Raw genomic sequence first — 21282 nt, forward strand, 5'->3', positions numbered from 1 at the left:
ATAAACAGTACTTGATAAATTTTATCTTGTTGTTCTTCTTGTTTTAAGAACGAAAGGATTGTTGTTTATGATTTTTATGTGATTGGAATTAATTGTCCTTGTCTACATATAAAATAGGAAATTGATTCCTAATATTGAAACATATAGAAAGATACCGTGTGTAGGAATTATCTTGTTAGCGTAATTAACTGTGTACTTTTGTTAATATGATCCTTTAAATTAAAATGTAAAGAGAATTTATTGTTAGAACATTAAGACACGCCTGTATGTATTACATCAGTATGACTACAAAAAATAGTCTTTACATCTTAATTTAAGAAACATATTTAATAGAAATGCATATTATTTAGTTAATTAGTGTGAGAAGATAATTCCACAAGATACTTTTGTATATATCCCAATATTAAGAATCAATTTCCTATTTTATATGCAGACAACAACCATTAATTCTGACCATATAAAAGTCATAAACTACAACTCTTTTTTTTTTTTCTTTCTTTCTTAAAATAAGAATATCAAATTTATCAAGCATCGTTTACACAACAATCTTCTTCTCCCGCTGGAAAACCTGGTTTCTTGATACCATAGGGCAGAATCATAGCATGAGAAGAATAGTAAGGGGGCAGACTACTAAATATTTTTCAAAAGCTAACATTTTTTTCTTTTGCCAGTTTTTTGTAAATGAAAAGAGATAAAGAAATGTAACTTAACTCAATAATAGATAATGTTATTCTACACCCAAAAATACGAATCGGAAGAATTTTCAGTGTTGCCATCCATAGGAATTACAGTGTAACCAGAATTTGAATTACCCAAAAATCTAGGTTATGGCAGCGGCTAGAAGAATGAACTCAACAGCAATTGATGACTTATCATTCTGTCTATGTTCCTTGTTAACTGCTTTTTAAATAATATTTGTATTTTAATTCTGCTGTTTATTAAAAATTATTTATTTTGTACTCTTTACTACAAAATAAATACAAATATTATTTAAACCACATTAACGTGGAATCCGAACCACGGGATACGGACAAAATCTCGCGGCCGAAACATCGCCGCCCAAAATCTCGCCGGCCAAAACCTCGCGGGAGAAAATCTCGCCGGGCCAAAACCTCGCGTGGCCGAAACCTCGCCGCCCAAAATCTCGCCGGGCCAAAACCTCGCGTGTTTAAAACCTCGCCGCCCAAAACCTTGCGGGACAAAATTTCGCCGGGCCAAAACCTCGCGACGCCAAAACCTCGTCGCCCAAAACATCGCGTGGCCAAAACCTCGCCGCGAATGAAACTTTACTTTAAAATTTACCCAATGAGTTTCTTAATATGCAACTCCACATTACAAGTAATAATAATAATAATAATAATAATAAGAAGAAGAAGAAGAAGAAGAAGAAATAAAACATCGTGTGCGTGGGCTTTTTCGGGTTATTCCCGTTTCCTCCCACTTTCTTTATTCGATCATTTCCTTCATCCTGGTCATCTACGTCTCCTTTAACCTACAGGACATAATCAAGGGACGTCGTAAAAACTCATATATTATTTCATACTTTCATAAATATTATTAGATTTTTGCTAAAATTTTAAGTTTTGGATGTTCTAAAGTTCACGAAACTAACACCGTTAGTTGTTATTAATTTTCTTTATGCAGACTTTCTTTCCCTATAACCAATTTAAAAACATCCTGTCGCCCTACCTTCCCATTGAAATCCTCTAATACAGAAATAGAATTTTCATATGTTATCGCGGGACTTCGTCAAATACCCGTGATACTTCTTCTGAAACAGCGTCTTTTATACCGTCATCCTTATCATCTGTTGGAACATTTACATTTTGGTCAGGCGAGATTTTGGGTATGGCGATATTTTGGGGCGCGAGGTTTTGGCCCCGCGACGTTTTGGGCGGCGAGGTTTTGGCCCGGCGAGATTTTGTCCCGCGAGGTTTTGGGCGGCGAGGTTTTGGCCAGGCGAGATTTTGGGCCGCGAGGTTTTGGTCCGCGAGTTTGTCGCCGCGAGGTTTTGTACCCAAACCCCGAACCACATGGGCTCCCGCCGGGAATCGAACCCGGACCTCCCACGCCAAAGGCGCGTACGCTAACCGCTTAGCCACGGAGGAGCCCCTCGAGTGGTGCACTATGGCTCAGTGATAAAGCGCTTACCGTTGGCACGTGGGGTCCCTGGTTCCATCCTCGGACAAGTAAATTTGTGGTGGACAACACCATGTCTATGGTTACTCCCGTTTCCTCCCACTTTCTCACTCCACCAATTCTTCCATCATCATTCACTTGCCTTAATCATCGTCTCCATTAGCCTAAAGAGCATAATCGTGGGACGTTAAACTGAAAGATTTCATTTCATTTCATTTTCTACTGTTCTGATTTCATTATCATCTCGTTCGATTCCTAATTTTTAACTCTACACTCTGGCCAAAAGTGATAGTGATCCATGTAAGAGTTCTTGAAAACTTTTGTCTACCGGATGGACGGACACACGGACAGACAGGCTATAAATATATTAAAGTAGTTTTTGTAAACCAAACTCTGTAATAGATTAATGTTACGAATTTCTTTCTCAGTACTATTAACTGTATTACTTTTTATCCTTGCTGAGTTAGGTGCTAACGATTGAAGAGAGTAGATTCCTTTCTAATTTGATTTTTTTGGTTTTGCTTTTGTTTTTTAGATACGGAATCTGTGAAGCCACTTTCGAAGAGTGAGGCGAATAATATGAATCTAACCCACCTGGTAACCATCTGTGTTCCTGATTCCGACGATGGCAATGCGCTAGTCAGGAATGTTAAGAGAGTTTCTGCCTACGGGGTAGAAGCTCACGGAAATAAACCACGAATTAGAGATATGTAAGTTAATATTAAACATATTGTTTAATAAAACATGAGTACAACATAAGAATAGATTATCTTGGGGAACACTCATATTAATTTGTCTCTAGTTTGATCCACAGATTTTAAGTATACCGTTAATAAGTAACGGTGTTCAATTTCAACACGAACGGTTCTTTTGTAAATAACAATTGTATAAGGGTGTCTACCAGTCAGGGAATTTGCAGGGTCAGGGAAAATGTCAGAGAATTTCATTGTGTGTCAGGGAAAAATCTTTCCAAGGCTGTGAGGGTGAAGGAATGCCACTAAAATAGTCAAATTACACGTAAATGAATTGATTCGTTTGTACGTTTGTAAAATATAAGTTATTTTTCGTGAGTTATACTAAGAAAAAAAGAATGACAGAGTCAGGGAGAATTATAATTTTGTCAGGGAATTTGATTATGCTTGCTTGGTAGACACCCTGTTTATCCAACGAACACATTCCTTTTCCATTTTATACGTTCAGTTTGTTTAGTAATACACTGTATGATCTTCCAAATGAAAAAGTTTTGTTAAATCCCGAAAAATACCAACAATAAACTTTTATTTTGTAATGGCCGTCGCTCATTCTGTAGTAAGAAGTAGAAACTTGTACTCATGTCTTTCTAAAACTATTGTAGGAATAATTTATATTAAATACACTAAAAGAATAATACTATTGCTGTATCTCCCTCTGGTATGTCCTAGGAGCGTAAAAATTTAAACTTCTATTCTCAGATACCAGAGTGAAGCAGCAATTTCTACTCACACTGTATTGTGAATACTGTAGTTACTTTAATCAGTCTAACCTCATTTTCGGTTCGCTGTGTACGTGCTCAAATAAAACAAAGAATTTTAATGTGTGAGGAATGTTTAATGTAGTTTCAGTGTTAATGAAGATGATGTGTGTATTTCAAATCGTCCTAACAGAATACACGAATTGTCAATGAATACAACATCACATAATGAGCAAGACTAACCTGTTATAATCCAAACTGGCACTGGAACACCTTTCTTGGTATTAGCGGCGTTGAATCTGACAACTCCTTGTAATTCTGCGGCGTTGAACTTGATGAATAGTAAGACTTCAAGATGATTGACTGAGAACGAGAACATAGTCCATTCTCAAGATGGAGTTTGACTTCATGACGATTAATCTGATTGGTCTGTAGATTAATGAGTTGAACGACTGAGCCTTGACTGAACTAAACCCTTACTGACTGACCACGAAGCATTCAAATCTTAATATTTTATATGAATTAAACACTTCCTTAATTCGTTGTTGTTCTTATTCCTGAATTAATTCCTTTCTTTATTATTTTGACATCAAATGTTTGTCACCTCATGGCTTGCTCAATATGTGTGCGTGAGATAAAATTATGACAACTCACGATTCTACCAAACGTTCTTTTCATACACGAAATTACAATGTCAGTTGTTTCTTAACAGTTTCGCATTACAACGTATTTATGCGCTTGCATTTACATACTGTTTGAGTATAATGCCTTCGTATTGTTTTATCTTTTAAGTTTTCTTCCTTGTTCCTGGTGCGTTGGCCTAATTGGAATCTGAACATAGAATTTTGCAATTTAAAATATTTTTACAAATACAGAAAGTTCAAAGTGATGCTACAATACAGTAAACTAGTGGGTGAAGTACCACCTTACAAAATTGCATTTGTTTTAGTGTGTTACTTATTGCTGAGATTTTTTTCTCGAAGCCAATTATCGTAAACTTCAAATATAATACCACATCAAGATCTTAAGGTGATTTTAATAGAAAAATAAAAATACCCAACATAAAATAGTACTCAACTCACACTTTGAAAATATTACATAACGGAGAACTTACCAATTTGTAAGTCTTTTTAAGATTTAAATTTCAGTTCATCGTTATTACATCTTCTGATGATTATGACTCACAATCTTCACTATCATCATGAGGTATAAACCACAATTATCAGGGCCAGCCCTAGGCAATTTGCTGCCCCATGTAAATGGCAACAAATCTTAAAAGCCATGATTTTAAGTATGCTAACTCATCATGAACAACTAAGGCAAGGGAAAGGACACTCGCACTCAGAAAGGCCTAAACACTACAAATACAATCTCCTTATGTCTGTTTTTTCTTTAAATAATAATCTATTATGTTAATGAAAGATAAAGCAAACATACCCACAGAGGAAAGATGGTAGAATTTCCTTTTTATAGAATTCAATATCGATCTTCAATCTTAATATATCAGTTTGCAATTCAAGTACAACTAGCTCATATGCAATTTCAGTACAACTAGCTCATTTGCAATTTCAGTACAACTAGTTCATTTATCTGTGTTTCTTTGTTTTCCTTCTACATCTGTAATTTTTTTTTAAAAAAAATCCACCTTCAATGATAGGGAAATTGTTTGTGACAAGGACAAGACTAGTTTTCATATCAAAACTATAACAACTAACTAAATGAAACAGGTGTTCGATACTGTTCGAGAATTGAGTTCTTGTATTTGACAACAATCAAGCAATTCATGCTGGAATTTGTTCGACCATTTGCTTTAGCACTGTCCATGTGGTCTTAAACTAATGCAAACTAAACATGATTTATGAATGTAGCATTCAGATAGAAGGTCAGCTTAGTAAACTTAACTACCATCATCATGAAGTCTATTTCCAACAAGAAATGTTTATTTTAAATAATGTAATTCTGACAGATTTTCCCGACACTCGAAACTTTGGGTCCCCGTGCAAATGCACGTGTTGCACATATGGTAGAACCAGCCCTAACCATTATTACTATCATTACGATCATCATCGCAGGCTGCAATTATAATAGAAGTATGCATTTTTACAAAACTGTTTTTGCACGAAAAATGTGCTATATTCGGGAAAATACGGTATATTTTCATTGACTAGGTCAACAGATTTTTTGCATAGTAATTTAGACTCTTTAAATAACGCTGTTTGATCACTTTGTTTCATAATACTTTAGAAGAGTACCAGATAACTGACATAATATTGTAGTAAGTAAAACAGCTTATTTCTTTTATTTTATCCTTAATTTTACTAGTTGTACACTCATGTCCAATATTATTGTCGCATGTCTATAAATATGTTGTTGTAGGAATATAATTTGATAACGAATGCGCCCGGGATTACAATGTTAGTATGTGTATAATCGGCAAAGATGTGTATGTGGCAAATTTAATGTCAAAAGAGCAGTAAATAAGAACATTAAAACGAAAGTAAAACTTTCTTGTCCACTTAGCAACATTTTGTTTTACTCATTGTAATTTTCGTATTTATGAAATTTACTACAAATATACATTTCCCGATTATACACATAGTATCAGTATCAAAAGTGCCCTGCAAAATTATTATCAAATTATATTCTTACAAGAAGACAATTATAGATATGCGACAATCATTTTGGACATGAGTGTACATTGTTTTAATTACAGGGTAAAAATATGAAAAAGTAGGGTAAAATAACAATTAGAAATCGTTTAAATTATTAACATAGGATTTCAATGTATTCAAATATCGCACATTAATCACTGTTTATTTTCTTTCCTTTTCTCAGACACGCTGGAACAAATGGAGAGCTGATTGCTTCTTTACTTTGCTCAAAACCTAGCGTCTCTACCTTAGCTCAGATTTTCTTCGAGAGTCCTTTTTGCGACGAGATTGGCCGCTTCAATGTAATTAAATATGAAAATGTAAGTATTGGCTTCAAGTACTTATTGTCTAGGCTGCAACGAGAAGAGTTGATAGCCTTAAGGATCTTCACTACAGCGAAATTAAACTACCGCTAATTTTAGATTTTTTCTGCAATATCTTCAAAACAAATAAAAATATTCAAAAAGCAGAAACGTAGTGAAGTAGACAATACGATTTTGCATGTGATACGTTTACCACAAATCACCTATCTGGTTTTGGTATGCCGCTATTTACAGAACCCGCAAAAAATGCTAAATCTATCTACACTTGTAACTCGAAAGTAGATAGATGAGTTGTGATAACGATATCTCATGCAAAATCGTTTGTGAGAAAGAAGAAAATCGGAAATGTAAAAGATAAATATTAAGAGAAGTATGAGTTGAAACAAAGAGTAACTTGTTATCTTCTATTCTATTCAGCTAAAAGAATATTTATATTGCCACACCATAATTAGTACCTATTACTTGTATCAGTCTAGCCATTTTGATACATTGATTAGGTAGTAAAATGTGGTTTAGCTATTAGCGATAACTTTGGTCTAGCCACTTGTTCTTAGCAATTTGTCAAATCTACAGGGTGTCCGAGAAGTCCTTCCCTGATTACAGAAATTGATAACTCAGGCTAGAAATACGATAGAAATATGAAACTGGTGTTGAATTGTTTACAAACTATAAAAGTTTTGGTCACATCAGTACACTTCCACATGAGCACCCTTGGTAGCACGTAGCACATCTAGGCGATATTCAATTTCCATCCACACATTGGTCGACCAGACCTCGGAAGGTCAGCAACCGACCCTGTGTTCTTGAACTTCTCATACCAGGCTTTAATGCTCTTGACATCAGGTGGAGTCCTTCCAAATGTTGTCTGGAACTGTCTCTGCACCGTGGTTGGTGATCGTGTCTCATGGTACCACAAGACACACTGTGCCTTCTCCTGGTTGGTTGGCATGGCTTCTTGGGCTTCTTACTTACGTACTGCAAACCTAAAACAAACAAAATTGAGACTTGATAAAACAGAACAAACCTAACACAGACAAAAACTTTTATAGTTTGTAAACAATTCAACACCAGTTTCATATTTCTATCTTATTTCTAGCCTGAGTTATCAATTTCTGTAATCAGGGAAGGACTTCTCGGACACCCTGTATTATTGCGAAGCTTACCTATTTTACTGAAATCTCACCAATTACACTCTAATAGTTACTACCAATAACCTAACTATATTTTCCACCAGTCTCCAAACCATGTGCAGACAATAATTGCATCGAATCTCGAACATTCATAACAAAAAACTTTAATTCCCACGTTGAATAAATCATGCATTTATTCTCAACATTCAACTACTAGGTACAATATCTATTATACATCTTCTTAATATAGCCAAACCTCATTCCAGTAATCTCTAGGCAAGACAAACATTATTTTCCTAGAAAACAGAAGTTCCATGAAACAAAAATGTCCCACTTCCACTATACTATAATGTCTTTCTTCTTCTTCTTTACTGTTCTACACTCGTTCTTCTCAGAACGCTACATCCTCCCACCTTTTGATTGCGAATAGCAATCAAAACAAATACCGTAATGAAACATTTACAACACGTCCACTTCTAGTGACTATTTTTCGTTCATCACCACTTGGCTCTGCCATCGATTCTACACCTGTTTCAGATTTTTCGATCTTCTCAACAGTTTTTGACGAAACCTGTTTACTTTGATCGGTCGGAAACACTATCTCTAAAGGATATAATTTCTGTATGGGTCGAGTTAAAACTCCACTCGATGTTTTCACCTTTACCACTCGAACATGACTATCTACACCAGGACACAATTCTATAACTCTCCCTAGTGGCCAGTTAATTCTTTTCTTATCTTCCGTTGCTACCAAAACAACATCTCCCAGCTGCACTTCTCTACCATGTTCTTTATCCCATTGCTTCTGCACCAATAGACTTAAGTACTCATTTCTAAACCGGTCTCGCAATTGTTGTCTAATAGCACTCAACCTCTTGTATCTCTTGATCAATAATGTGTCCTCCACTCGGTCCAGGTCAGGCACTCCAACTTCTTGAACATCCTGTCTGAACATAGCGGGTGTTAAAGCAACGAAATCCTCTGTGTCCTCAGATATATACGTCAAAGGACGACAGTTAATTACGGATTCGCAGTCACATAAAACAGTAGACAACTCCTCAAAATTCAACGAAGCTTTTCCTAGTGTTCTTTGCAACATATTTTTCAAGGTACGTATAATTCTCTCCCACCATCCACCCCACCATGGAGCTCCTGGGGGAATAAATTTCCATTGAATTTTATATACAGAGCAACTCAGTTCTATTTCCTTCCAATCAAGAGACTTAAACAAATTAACAGTGCCAACAAAATTCGTTCCATTGTCACTGTACACTACCTTTGGTCTACCTCGTCGTGCAATAAATCTTCTCATTGCCAACATGAATTCACAGGAAGACAAGGAAGACACTAATTCTAAATGCACAGCCCTATACACCGCACAAGTAAATATCACTATCCAAACTTTATTTCCATCATTCAATATAAGCGGTCCTGTCAAGTCAATTCCTGTTATCTCAAATGCTAAGACATCACGCACTCTATCATCAGGAAAGGGACTTGTAACTGTAGTCATTCTTGCAGCGTCTTGTTTCCTACATGTGACACATTTTCGAATTACATTCCGTACAGTTTTTCTTCCGCGCAATATCCAGTAATTTTCTCTTAACTTACATAATAAAATTTGGGTTCCTGCATGGTTCATCTTAACATGTTCCTCCATAACCATTCTGTGAACTAACTCATGATCTGACGGAAGTACAAATGGATTCCTGAAGTTCTCTTTATCATCTCTTCTAACAATCTTCGTTTTGACTCGGATCAAGTTTTCTTCGTCCTTGAAAGTCATCAACGTCTTCAATTTCTCACTGTCGTCATTAAAACTCTCCTTTTGCATGAGATATATTAACCGCCTTTCTGCAGCGTTGAGCTCCTGTACAGTCAACTCTCCGACATTTCTGTTAACTGGTACAGTCCGACAATTTATAATAAATCTGCGCATCCACGCTATCATACGCAACACATTTTGATACTTGGAGAAACGTCTCAAATACCACACATCTTTGCACTGTACAGTCATCGCAACTACCGTCTTCTTTCTTTCCTTATTTATTTCAACTTCGTCGCAAGCGTCTTCTTCCATAGGCCAATCAGGTTTTCTTAACTTCAACCAATCCGGTCCCTCCCACCAATGGGATTTCACAAAAGTTGCGGCATTACAACCTCTGCTGGGAATGTCCGCAGGATTAGAATTACCAGGTACGTGTCTCCAACACGCTATGTCACTCAACGAACGAATTTCCTTGACTCTATTGAACACGAACACACTCCATGGTTCGTTCTTTCGAATCCAATATAACGCAGTTGTAGAATCAGTCCAATAATTTACGGGAATATTTAATTTCAAACTACTAATAATATTATTCGCCAGACGTGCACCAATGCAACATGCTAACAACTCAAGACGAGGGATGCTTATTTCCTTCATAGGAGCAACACGTGCCTTACTGGCTACCAACTGAACTACGACTTTACCATTATGTTCACTCTTCAAGTATACGACACAAGCATATGCATACTGACAAGCATCACAAAATATATGCAGAGACCATGACTTCCTTGATTCATCTACCGACAAACATCTCGATATTGCTATTTGTTTTAGCTGATATAGACCTTTTACCCATCGATCAAACTTTCGTTTTACTTCAGGAGATACTTCCTCGTCCCATCCTGCTTTCTTGCGGAAACTGTCTTGTAACAAAAGTTTAGGTACTAAAGTCACAGGCGATAAGAATCCTAATGGATCGAATATGCTATGTACTACCGCCAACATTTTCCTTCTGGTCACAGGTTCTTCAACACCTTTTAAACTATTCAGATCACACATAATAACATCCCTTTGTTTGTTCCAATACATGCCTAGAACATTGGCACTGTCATGATTTTCACTATCATCTACACTATTATATTCCCATCCACGTAAATCAAATTGTGCTTCAGCTAATAACTTCTTAGCTTGTTCAATAAATGAGGTGAGTTCTTCTTCATTACGCACTGATGTAACACAATTGTCAACATAAAATGATTCTTTCAACTTTTTAGCTGTACCCTTGTACTCTGAAGAAACATGTTCTAAGTGAAACTGTATAACAGCACTTAACATAAATGGACTGCAATTGACACCAAAAACTACTCTACGATGCCGGTACACTTTTAAGTTTCTTTCAGCAAAATTCCTCCACCACAAAAATCTCAAAAAATCACAATCCCTTTTATTAACAGCTATCTGTAGAAATGCCTTTTTAATATCAGATATTACCCCTATTTTATGCTCTCGAAATCTCAACAAAATGTCAGTAATCAACTCCACAAGATTGGGACCTTTCTCTAAACAATCATTCAACGAAGGTGAATTTCGTACTTTACACGAAGCGTCGAAAACTGGTCTAATTTTAGTCGTTGATCTTTCTTTGAAACCAGCTCTATGCGGGAGATAATATCCTGAATCTGTAACCTCATCTGGTGGCACTTCTTCGATTATTCCATCTCGCAACCACTCATTGAACACGGACTCATATTCTTCATACTTTCCATTTACAATTAAATTTTTCTGTAACCAAAACACATATTTTTTCTGCTTGTATTCGGTTGTCAGGTAGTGCTGGGTGACATACTTTCCATGGAAGACTGACTTCGTACCGTCCCTCCTCATTAACTCGTACAGTTTCTTTAAAATGAATCAAAGCCGCTTCATCCGATTCTTTTCTGGATTTCGTTTCTGTTGGGTCCAAAATTCCTAATGTGTCTAACTTCCACAAATCTGATATCTTTGCGTTCTGTGTCAGTAGTGAAATAACATTTAATGTTGAAACTTCATGACAGCTATCTTGTTTGTTTATCGGCACCTTTCCCATCATAACCCAGCCTAACAAAGTTCGAACAGCAACTAATCCACATTTTAACTTATGCACTTTATTTGTCATAAGTTGTCCAGCTACATCTGCACCGATCAATAATTCTATTTCTGTATCATGACCTCCGAAATCTGACAGCCAAATTTGGTTTCTTTTCTTTTCTGCAACCCATGGCTCTGGTTTCAAACTTGGTATTTGAACACAAATAACAGATCTTTCCAACACTTCTAACTCACATGAAAACTTTTCTTGCATGTCGCAGACAGTGATCGTATAACAATTGTGCTGTTCCTTATTTGTTTCAACTCCGCCAAATAACATATGTTTCACGGTTTCTTTTCTTTAGGTTTTAAGATTCAGCTCTCTTGCGACCCGCTTCAGAATGTAAGAGCGCTGAGAACCATTATCTATTAAAGCTGAGAACCATTATCCATTATCTATTATTACTTCACGCATTTGTCCGTTCACATTCAGTTTTACTTTCACAGTTTGTAACAAATATTGATCACAGTGATTTTGGTTTGTAAGCGTACACGTTTTCGATTCTTTACAATCACCGGTACTTTTACCTTTTCTTTCCTCACTCACTGGACACATCACAGAAAAATGATTTCGCTTACACTTAAAGCAATTGACCTTCACTTTACAAGACTTTGTTTGATGATACGGCTGAAAACACAAAAAACAACATTTATTGTGCAAAAGAACTTTCTTTTTCTCGTCCAGTGACATGTCACGGGCCTTGGAACAGTTCTGTTCACGATGTGATTCTTCACAAAATAAGCACTTCTTACCTGCTTCTGTATCCTGTTTATGACTTGACAACAAGTTACTAGCTGTGGGGATTTTGTTTTCAATTCGCATTTCCTTCTTTGCGTAACTTGTTTTACTACTTGATACCTTGAAGCCTGATTGTGCTAGAACGATTCTTTCTTCTCCTTCCACTTCATTTTTCAAAAACTTCAACAACTGGTTCATTTTATCACTATACGTTACAACTGATTCATTTTCAGTGCTCCTTGTATCAGTTCCTGAGTACCTTAACCATACGCGTAAGAATTCTTCGGGCAGACATGATTCAACTAAGGGAAATAGTACTGCTGCGAACTTATCACTATTCATACCAATCGATTCTAATGCTCTCAACTGTGATTCTAATTTATCGTACAAACGAGGAAGCGATAGCTTGATGGATTGGTTTGACACATTCTGTATCAAAATCCCTAACAACTCTCTGACGTAGAATTCAATTAACAATTCCTCACGACCGAACCTGTTCTGCAAACTTTGAATGACCTTGTCGTAATTTTGTGCTGTAGGAGGATAACTGTTTACTACTTCCCAGACGCTGGTGCCTTGTACAACGGATTGAAGAAGGTATTGAAATTTGTCCTCTTTGTCTATGTCCTTGTCTTCGTGTATTCTCTTAAACTGTCCCCAGAAACCTAGCCATTCGCTAATCTGTCCTCCAAATTTCTTAAGCTCTAATTTTGGTAGTTTCAGTTTTTTGCATGAATTAACACAACCACTGGAACTATTACTGCTGCCTTGCTCACTTTTTTTCTCGTACTGTGACTTGATGAACTGCTCATATAAAACTTGCACTTCGTCAAACATTGACTTATATTCTTCTATGCTGTTATATTCACTTTCATATACACTTACGTCAATTGCGTCTACTTCTTCTGCCAACTGCTCTAGAATCTTAGTATCGTAATCAGCAAGTGCTGTACTTAACCTATTTAACTTCGTAATATACACTCTTACTGTTTCTTCATTCGGATTACTCTCCTTCAACTCTTCTTTTGCTTTAATGATAGTCTTTGTATACAATGTACGAATGGGTTTCCGTAATGCGATTAACTTATCCATCGTGGTTTCACTGGTTACACTATCACTTCGCAATATATACAGTGCCAAACTCTATGCCCCACGCTGATGCGCCAAAAATGTTAAATCTATTATTGCGAAGCTTACCTATTTTACTGAAATCTCACCAATTACACTCTAATAGTTGCTACCAATAACCTAACTATATTTTCCACCAGTCTCCAAACCATGTGCAGACAATAATTGCATCGAATCTCGAACATTCATAACAAAAAACTTTAATTCCCACGTTGAATAAATCATGCATTTATTCTCAACATTCAACTACTAGGTACAATATCTATTATACATCTTCTTAATATAGCCAAACCTCATTCCAGTAATCTCTAGGCAAGACAAACATTATTTTCCTAGAAAACAGAAGTTCCATGAAACAAAAATGTCCCACTTCCACTATACTATAATGTCTTTCTTCTTCTTCTTTACTGTTCTACACTCGTTCTTCTCAGAACGCTACATCCTCCCACCTTTTGATTGCGAATAGCAATCAAAACAAATACCGTAATGAAACATTTACAACACGTCCACTTCTAGTGACTATTTTTCGTTCATCACCACTTGGCTCTGCCATCGATTCTACACCTGTTTCAGATTTTTCGATCTTCTCAACAGTTTTTGACGAAACCTGTTTACTTTGATCGGTCGGAAACACTATCTCTAAAGGATATAATTTCTGTATGGGTCGAGTTAAAACTCCACTCGATGTTTTCACCTTTACCACTCGAACATGACTATCTACACCAGGACACAATTCTATAACTCTCCCTAGTGGCCAGTTAATTCTTTTCTTATCTTCCGTTGCTACCAAAACAACATCTCCCAGCTGCACTTCTCTACCATGTTCTTTATCCCATTGCTTCTGCACCAATAGACTTAAGTACTCATTTCTAAACCGGTCTCGCAATTGTTGTCTAATAGCACTCAACCTCTTGTATCTCTTGATCAATAATGTGTCCTCCACTCGGTCCAGGTCAGGCACTCCAACTTCTTGAACATCCTGTCTGAACATAGCGGGTGTTAAAGCAACGAAATCCTCTGTGTCCTCAGATATATACGTCAAAGGACGACAGTTAATTACGGATTCGCAGTCACATAAAACAGTAGACATCTCCTGCCAACAGTCTCCAAACCATGTGCAGACAATAATTGCATCGAATCTCGAACATTCATAACAAAAAACTTTAATTCCCACGTTGAATAAATCATGCATTTATTCTCAACATTCAACTACTAGGTACAATATCTATTATACATCTTCTTAATATAGCCAAACCTCATTCCAGTAATCTCTAGGCAAGACAAACATTATTTTCCTAGAAAACAGAAGTTCCATGAAACAAAAATGTCCCACTTCCACTATACTATAATGTCTTTCTTCTTCTTCTTCTTTACTGTTCTACACTCGTTCTTCTCAGAACGCTACACAATTGTTGAATCTTCTTTTCCAGTCAAAATTTCTTTTAGACAAGTGTGAATTGAAACAAAGTGTGAATTTTATACTGTCTCGGAATTTTATGAACATGCTCAAGCTAGAAACTTGTAGTTGTATGAATCAATAGTAAGGTATTTTATTTTATTATTACATGAGTAGTCATATTTATTTATATATTATTATAATCAAATATTTTGAATACGTGTGTCCTAAATACTAAATGAAGATAGCGTAATATAAAGAAAAAAACTATAGATTCTCACACTATGAAGAAAATCAGGTAGATGAATAGATAAGGTATGGTATTTCTATGTACATATATGTATCATGTTGTAAGACTAATGTGATGTATAAGGTAGTATAGTAGTAGTTTATTATATAGACAATAATAGAATTTGACATGTTCTATACCGCATGTACAAATGTACAATACTGTGGTCTCTTGAACGCAAAATAAATAAATAAATAAATAAAGAGCAGCTTGTTATCTTCTATTTTTTCTAGCTACCGAGTCAATGCGACCTGCGAGTCAATGGTCTTACCGTAAATCGGGGTTTCGGAAACTCCTACTTCTTATAGTTAAGTTCAATGCAAGTGAAACTGTATATGTTTTGTTACATATGTATTTTCGGCTTAGGTTGGGTACTTTTAGTGTTTTTCTGAGTCTGCAATGTATCCAAATATAACTAGGTTCAAAACAAGAATTGGAAACTAAGAAGATAATAATTCTAAGAATTTTAGTATTCCTCGTCAATGAGAAAACAAAATATACTGAAAATCCTTATTATAAAAGTAAAACGACTCAAAGTATCAGCAATGCTTTTAATAGTTCATAGTCAGGATAATAGTTGTCACCAAATACGCTGCCTCTTGCCTCAAGTCAAGAGATGTCGCTAGTATGCATTTGCATACGAGTCGAAGGCTTAAGGGGAATAACTAGCGTTTTAAGTGTAAACGTTGAAAGTGTTTTGGTTTAAGTGTATCAGGAAGAATATTGTAGTAAGAGTACGCGAAAGTTAGGAAATGGTTTACTGTTAAATTCTGTTACCTGTAATATGAGGTAAGTTTAGCAATTTTTGTAGCTAGATTCAGTGCATCATTTAGCTATTTTGTAGAGGTACGTATGTTTAACAGTACTGACGATCCCACATAAGCTGGAAAAGATAATTCAAAAGGTCAAGAAATATCTGACACAACAATATTTTGTCTAGAATTAAAAATGCTTGTTATCCATATGCACACTTCCCTTAGCTTAATCGTAACGTCCGCATCTTTTCTGCGGAAGATCGTAGTATGACTCCTGATAAAAAGGACATTATGTTCGAATTTCATTTTATATCTGATACAATTTCGATGCTAAGAAGGAACGTTTAATTACAAGCGAAAGTTCCCTACAGAATAGTAAAATGCAGATTTTTCTTTGTCTGTACAAAAAAAGAGAGATTTATCAAATTGAAACATGACGTATTATTATTAAAAGAAAAAGATTTGTTTTCAGTCTTGCATTTTCAGCAATAATATTATAACATTACATGGTTCGTTTCCTGTTCGAAAGGGTGACAAATTTATAACATATAGGTTCTGTTCCTATTCGGTGCGCTATGTTTGTAACCAGTGGTCGAAGTGAGACGGTGTGCGGTGGTATGCTATACGGCCTCTGTTTGTTCAGTGATCAAAACATACCGTCACTGAAGAGTAGATGCTAAATACCTTTAATAAATCCATTTTTAAACATAATTGACGAATAACTTTGCACGTAAAAAAATTTTATTTCTCATGTGGAAATAATTTCTAAGTTGACAACACCGATATTTTTATCTTTTTCCTACCTTTTGTTTTTAAAATAAGGCATCTTGAAAGTTCATCTAGTATATATTTTGATGTGTCATATTTGTTTCTCTCTTATGTATGTATGTGTGTCTTCTTGTCTTAATGTATATGATTGTTGTATTTTGAGTATGAGCGGATTTAGGGATTGTTGGCTGTGGGGCGGATCTTCCGGAGGTTTGGAATACCGCTCAGTCGAGTAGGGGTCCGGGAGTTTTTCCCGCAGGAAATTGTTAAGATAAAAACTCGGTTTTTGAGCATTTTTGTGCATAAATATCTCTAATACAACGTAAGGGGATATTTTTTTAATATTTTTTTTTTTTTTGTTTCAAAAAGTTGTTCACGGGAATCAAAGTCTTTCGATGTCATCCCTTCCCCCGTAACTATTCAGAGGGTCTCCTATGGTTTTGAGTCATTATGTAAATAGAAATGTAATCTTTTAGACAACATACTCTCACTGTACTTCAACATTTAGATAGCCGCCAGTATGTTGAGTCAAAATCGTAATAAAACATACCGCCTCTGCTTTTTTCCCACTTCAAACACTGTTTGTAACAGGAAACGAATCATTGTAGTGTTATAAAAATGGCGTCCGAACAGGGACAGAACCCTACATGTTACATAAATATCGCCACGAACAAGAATATAACTACTCTAAGGTTATAAATATGGCAGCCCGTACGGGAACTAAACCACCTGTACTGTTATAATATACGTAAATATGTTGAGTAATAAACAGCTGATCCATTGTAATGAATAATTAACTGTTTTAGATCTAAAGAAAAATTATATTCGCAGTTTTAGTTATCTCAAAGCTCCCTAGCGGCTATGCGGTTCGCGTACGCGCCTTTGGTGTATGAGACCTGGATTCAATTCCCGGTGAGAGCTCGTGTGGTTCGGATCCCATGTAAAGCTGTAGGTTCCACGTCTCATATCCTCTTTCTTGAAGGGGACGCTAAACAATCTTATTACTTTACTAATAGATCAACTTTCTGAACAATTGATTACTTGGATATTTTTGTAAATGAGTTTATATATATCTATACCTATCTATCTATCTATCTATCTATATATATATATATATATATATATATATATATATATATATATATATATATATAGATAGATAGATAGATAGATAGATAGATAGATATAGATATATATATATATAATACGTCTCTTGTGTATATTCTTTGAGGTTCCATTGCCTGACTGTGGTCTCGGAAGACTTTGCGAGTTGAAAAATCCTGTTTCTCTGGAGAAAGTGATTCAGACTGTTAAAGACTACATTGGAATCCCTCATCTGAAGGTGGCCATTGCCAGAGGAAAAACGATTGGTAAGTTTTACAAGCAGAACAAATATTCAAGACTTTCTATTGTTACTAAATAAGAGATTCAAGGAAATAATATACTCAATGGTCTACTAACAGTGTGACGTGATAGTGTGCTTCTCTCGTTCTCAGTAAACCTGACAAACAGACGTAAGGAGCAGACGAGAAAAATGGCGTTGAAAGAGGCAAACAAAATAATAATAATAATAATAAATAAATAAATAAATAAATGGCAGTCTGTTTTGCAAGGACACCACTTGTGAATCCATGATTACCTATACATTGGCAACACTTCTATACTTCATTCTCCTCCGCCTTATTGGTTTTTTCCTGTTTCTCAGTATCACTGCTCCGAACATAAAGGCATGCTCGTGTTATAAATTAGCTAATTGGAATGAGGCTGGTCTCAAAACTCAAATTTTCACAGCGTTACTACTAATATCATCTACAGGAAAAAGAAAAAGATAAATCGTGTATTAAGTCTTCGTCAATGATTTTTTGTTTGTTTGTTATTCCAAGACCTTACCTTCATTGTGTGTTTCTTATTTCCCGTCAAAATTTGTGTTAAAATATTAGACGTAAATCTTAAAGAACAAAGTATAGCTATGGAACTTGACTAAAGCTGATTTCACGTCCTGCTAAACTTCATAATTGTCTAAGTGCACACATTTCGATGCATGCATGCTTGTTTTTCAATGTTCAGTTTTGTTTCTATTTCATATCAATACCCCGACTCATTCGGCATCACAAATTTGCCAGTTTTCAAGAAAGAGAAAAGAAGTCGCAATGGTACGCCAATTCCATATACTGACCACATTTCATTTCCGCCAACAAGATTTCATATGATTGTTGATATATTTCAAAAGCCTGTGACAAATCGTCGAAAGGAAATTCTTGTTAAAAGATATAATAAAATAAATAATAATTTCGACCGTCATTGAGAAGTTGAAAGCTGCCCCAACCAACACAAAATATTGCAAATAAATTAAATGAATGAAACTTGTTGGAAATTATTTATAACTTTTGTAATCATTAATGACTTTTCATTAAACAAAGTTCTTAAAGTTCTAGAAATCTAACAATACTTTTATAATAACAGGAAATGGCGCAACATGTAACACTTGCGAAAAACTTCAGTGATCTCATGGTATAGAATAGGACGTTGAGTAGTACAGATCCGGAGATGGTGGCAAAGTGTATTAGACTTCATACCTAAAGAGATATTTACAGTACACCTAAGAACTGTCAGGAACTGTAATGCCAAATAGATAGTAATGGAGTCCATGACAATTCCAAAAGTGGTCGTTCCTTCACATTCAACATGAGAGAGAAACGTTACATTGTTTCAGAAGATGCGACAGCGCTTGTCTAAGAAATAGGAAGCCACAAAATCTGATCAATTAGAGGACCACATTCGGCTTACAATCATGGACATACCAGTGAACTGTAGTCTATATTTTCAAACGTATTTAGAAGCTCATGGATAGTGCGGAGGCCTTTTTGGAGCACAACTGTATACCATTGTGGAGTTCCCATCAATAGTCACTTCACAATAATGTCAATTATTTAAAAAAAAAAAAAAAAAAAGTCAGTTCTCAACAGGCATTTCCTCTCACTCCGTATATTGGACGTTCTAAAAATGGCTTCTACGGACCACATAAAATTATTCTACAGGTCAAATAAAGCGAAAATGCTATTTAATAGAATTTCCTTCCGGGAAGGGGGGGGGGATTGCTTTCGACGCTATGACCAACCAAAAACTTAATGTTGCAGTGTCATAGATAAATGTTGGGCCGTAGCATTGATCTTCAAATAGTTACATATATTCCAGATAGCGGCTAAAGCTGGTAGACGTTGATAATAACCATCTGTTAGTATTGGTACAAGTTACGTTTATAGATAGAAATAAATACAGTAACTTACTTAAAAAGGAGCAAACAAATACATGTATACAAATTGATAAAGATGTGACTTTTCTTGGAGTATGATATAATTTGTACTGATGTTAATAGATGGTGTTAGAATCAACGTGTACCTGCTTTAACTATTATCTGGCGAGAATCGCTGTAATGTTTTATGGAATCGAAATGCATTGTTTGTATTGATTCAGAGTTCATTTATGACGTTGCCATATTATGAAATTTTCGTATTGGCCCTAGTACCTGAAGAATGCTCCACAGGGTGTACTAATATATACCATTTTCGTTTTATTTTGACCTGTAGAATAGTTTTCTATGGTCCGCGGTAGCCATTTTCAGAACATCCTATAAGGAGCTTACTACTAGGGATGGCCAGAACCGGTTCCTGGTGGAACCGGTTTTCGGGTCTGAACGGATCCGGTTCTGGAACCGGTTTTTCGGATCCAGGTCTTAAACCAGTTCCGGAACCGGTTCCGCTGGGACCGAAAATTTGTGACCATCCCTATAATGTTTACTCCATAGGATGGTGATCCAGATAGAGCAAGCATTATATTTGATAGTTGTAAATAGGACGTTTGCTCGAGCGTTGACGATGAAACAAGTTATCCGAAGAAAGCTCCTTTCAACGTCAACTACACGTAAGCAAAAATTCTACGTACAACTTTTAAAGACACAAAAATTCAGCATCGTAATTTCGGAAAATTAACAAATTACACAAATAAATAAAAAGTAAATTTGCACCATGTACTCAATAGATAGCCACGAGGCATGGGAGATGACATGCACAATCGCAGAAAATACTCGTCAATCGATTCGAGAATTTTAATTATATTGATACTTACATCACTTTACATAGAGAAATAACTATTAAAAAAAGGTAATAGTAATGGATGTGTCCTGAAATGTGAAATATAACTCGATTTGATTAATTGCAGAGCATAATGAAACAGTGTCTAGTTGCAGCAAGGTAGAAGGTGCTGTTATATGTCCAGCTTGTTGCGCCAAAGTAAGTGTCTCCCGCTAAATCTCTTCAGCTCTCGCTGTTCGCGTGGGTTTCACGCGTTAAGTGACGTAAAAGCAGACAGGGCTGTGATTGGCTGAAGAAGTGCTGATCAAGGTCACTCCGCCCACATGCATTCGCTGCGTGAGAGAACACACACACATAGTAACATCGTCTGCTAGGATGCTAGTCCTTTTAAATTAAAAAAAGAGTTAAACTGCTTGAACTGCATACAGCCAAAATAATGAATAACTGAGTTTATGACAAATGGCACCCGAACAGTTGATAGGTAAAGTTCTGATGAGATACGTTTATCCTAAGAACCCTGGCAACACT

General features: G+C 35.9%; 1 protein-coding gene across 1 annotated transcript in view; it reads left to right on the forward strand.

The window, feature by feature from the left end:
• Positions 1-21282, forward strand: part of Ciao1 (cytosolic iron-sulfur assembly component 1) — a 66067-nt gene that overhangs the window by 27319 nt on the left and 17466 nt on the right. Inside the window, exons 4-6 of the mRNA XM_081770467.1 lie at positions 2675-2849; positions 6425-6560; positions 17895-18033. Of these exons, the coding sequence (XP_081626593.1) occupies positions 2675-2849; positions 6425-6560; positions 17895-18033 (450 nt within the window). The remainder of the gene's footprint in view (positions 1-2674; positions 2850-6424; positions 6561-17894; positions 18034-21282) is intronic.

Source organism: Thermobia domestica, chromosome 9 (genome assembly GCF_964235325.1).
Source record: "Thermobia domestica chromosome 9, izTheDome1.hap1.1, whole genome shotgun sequence".
NCBI lineage: Eukaryota > Metazoa > Arthropoda > Insecta > Zygentoma > Lepismatidae > Thermobia > Thermobia domestica.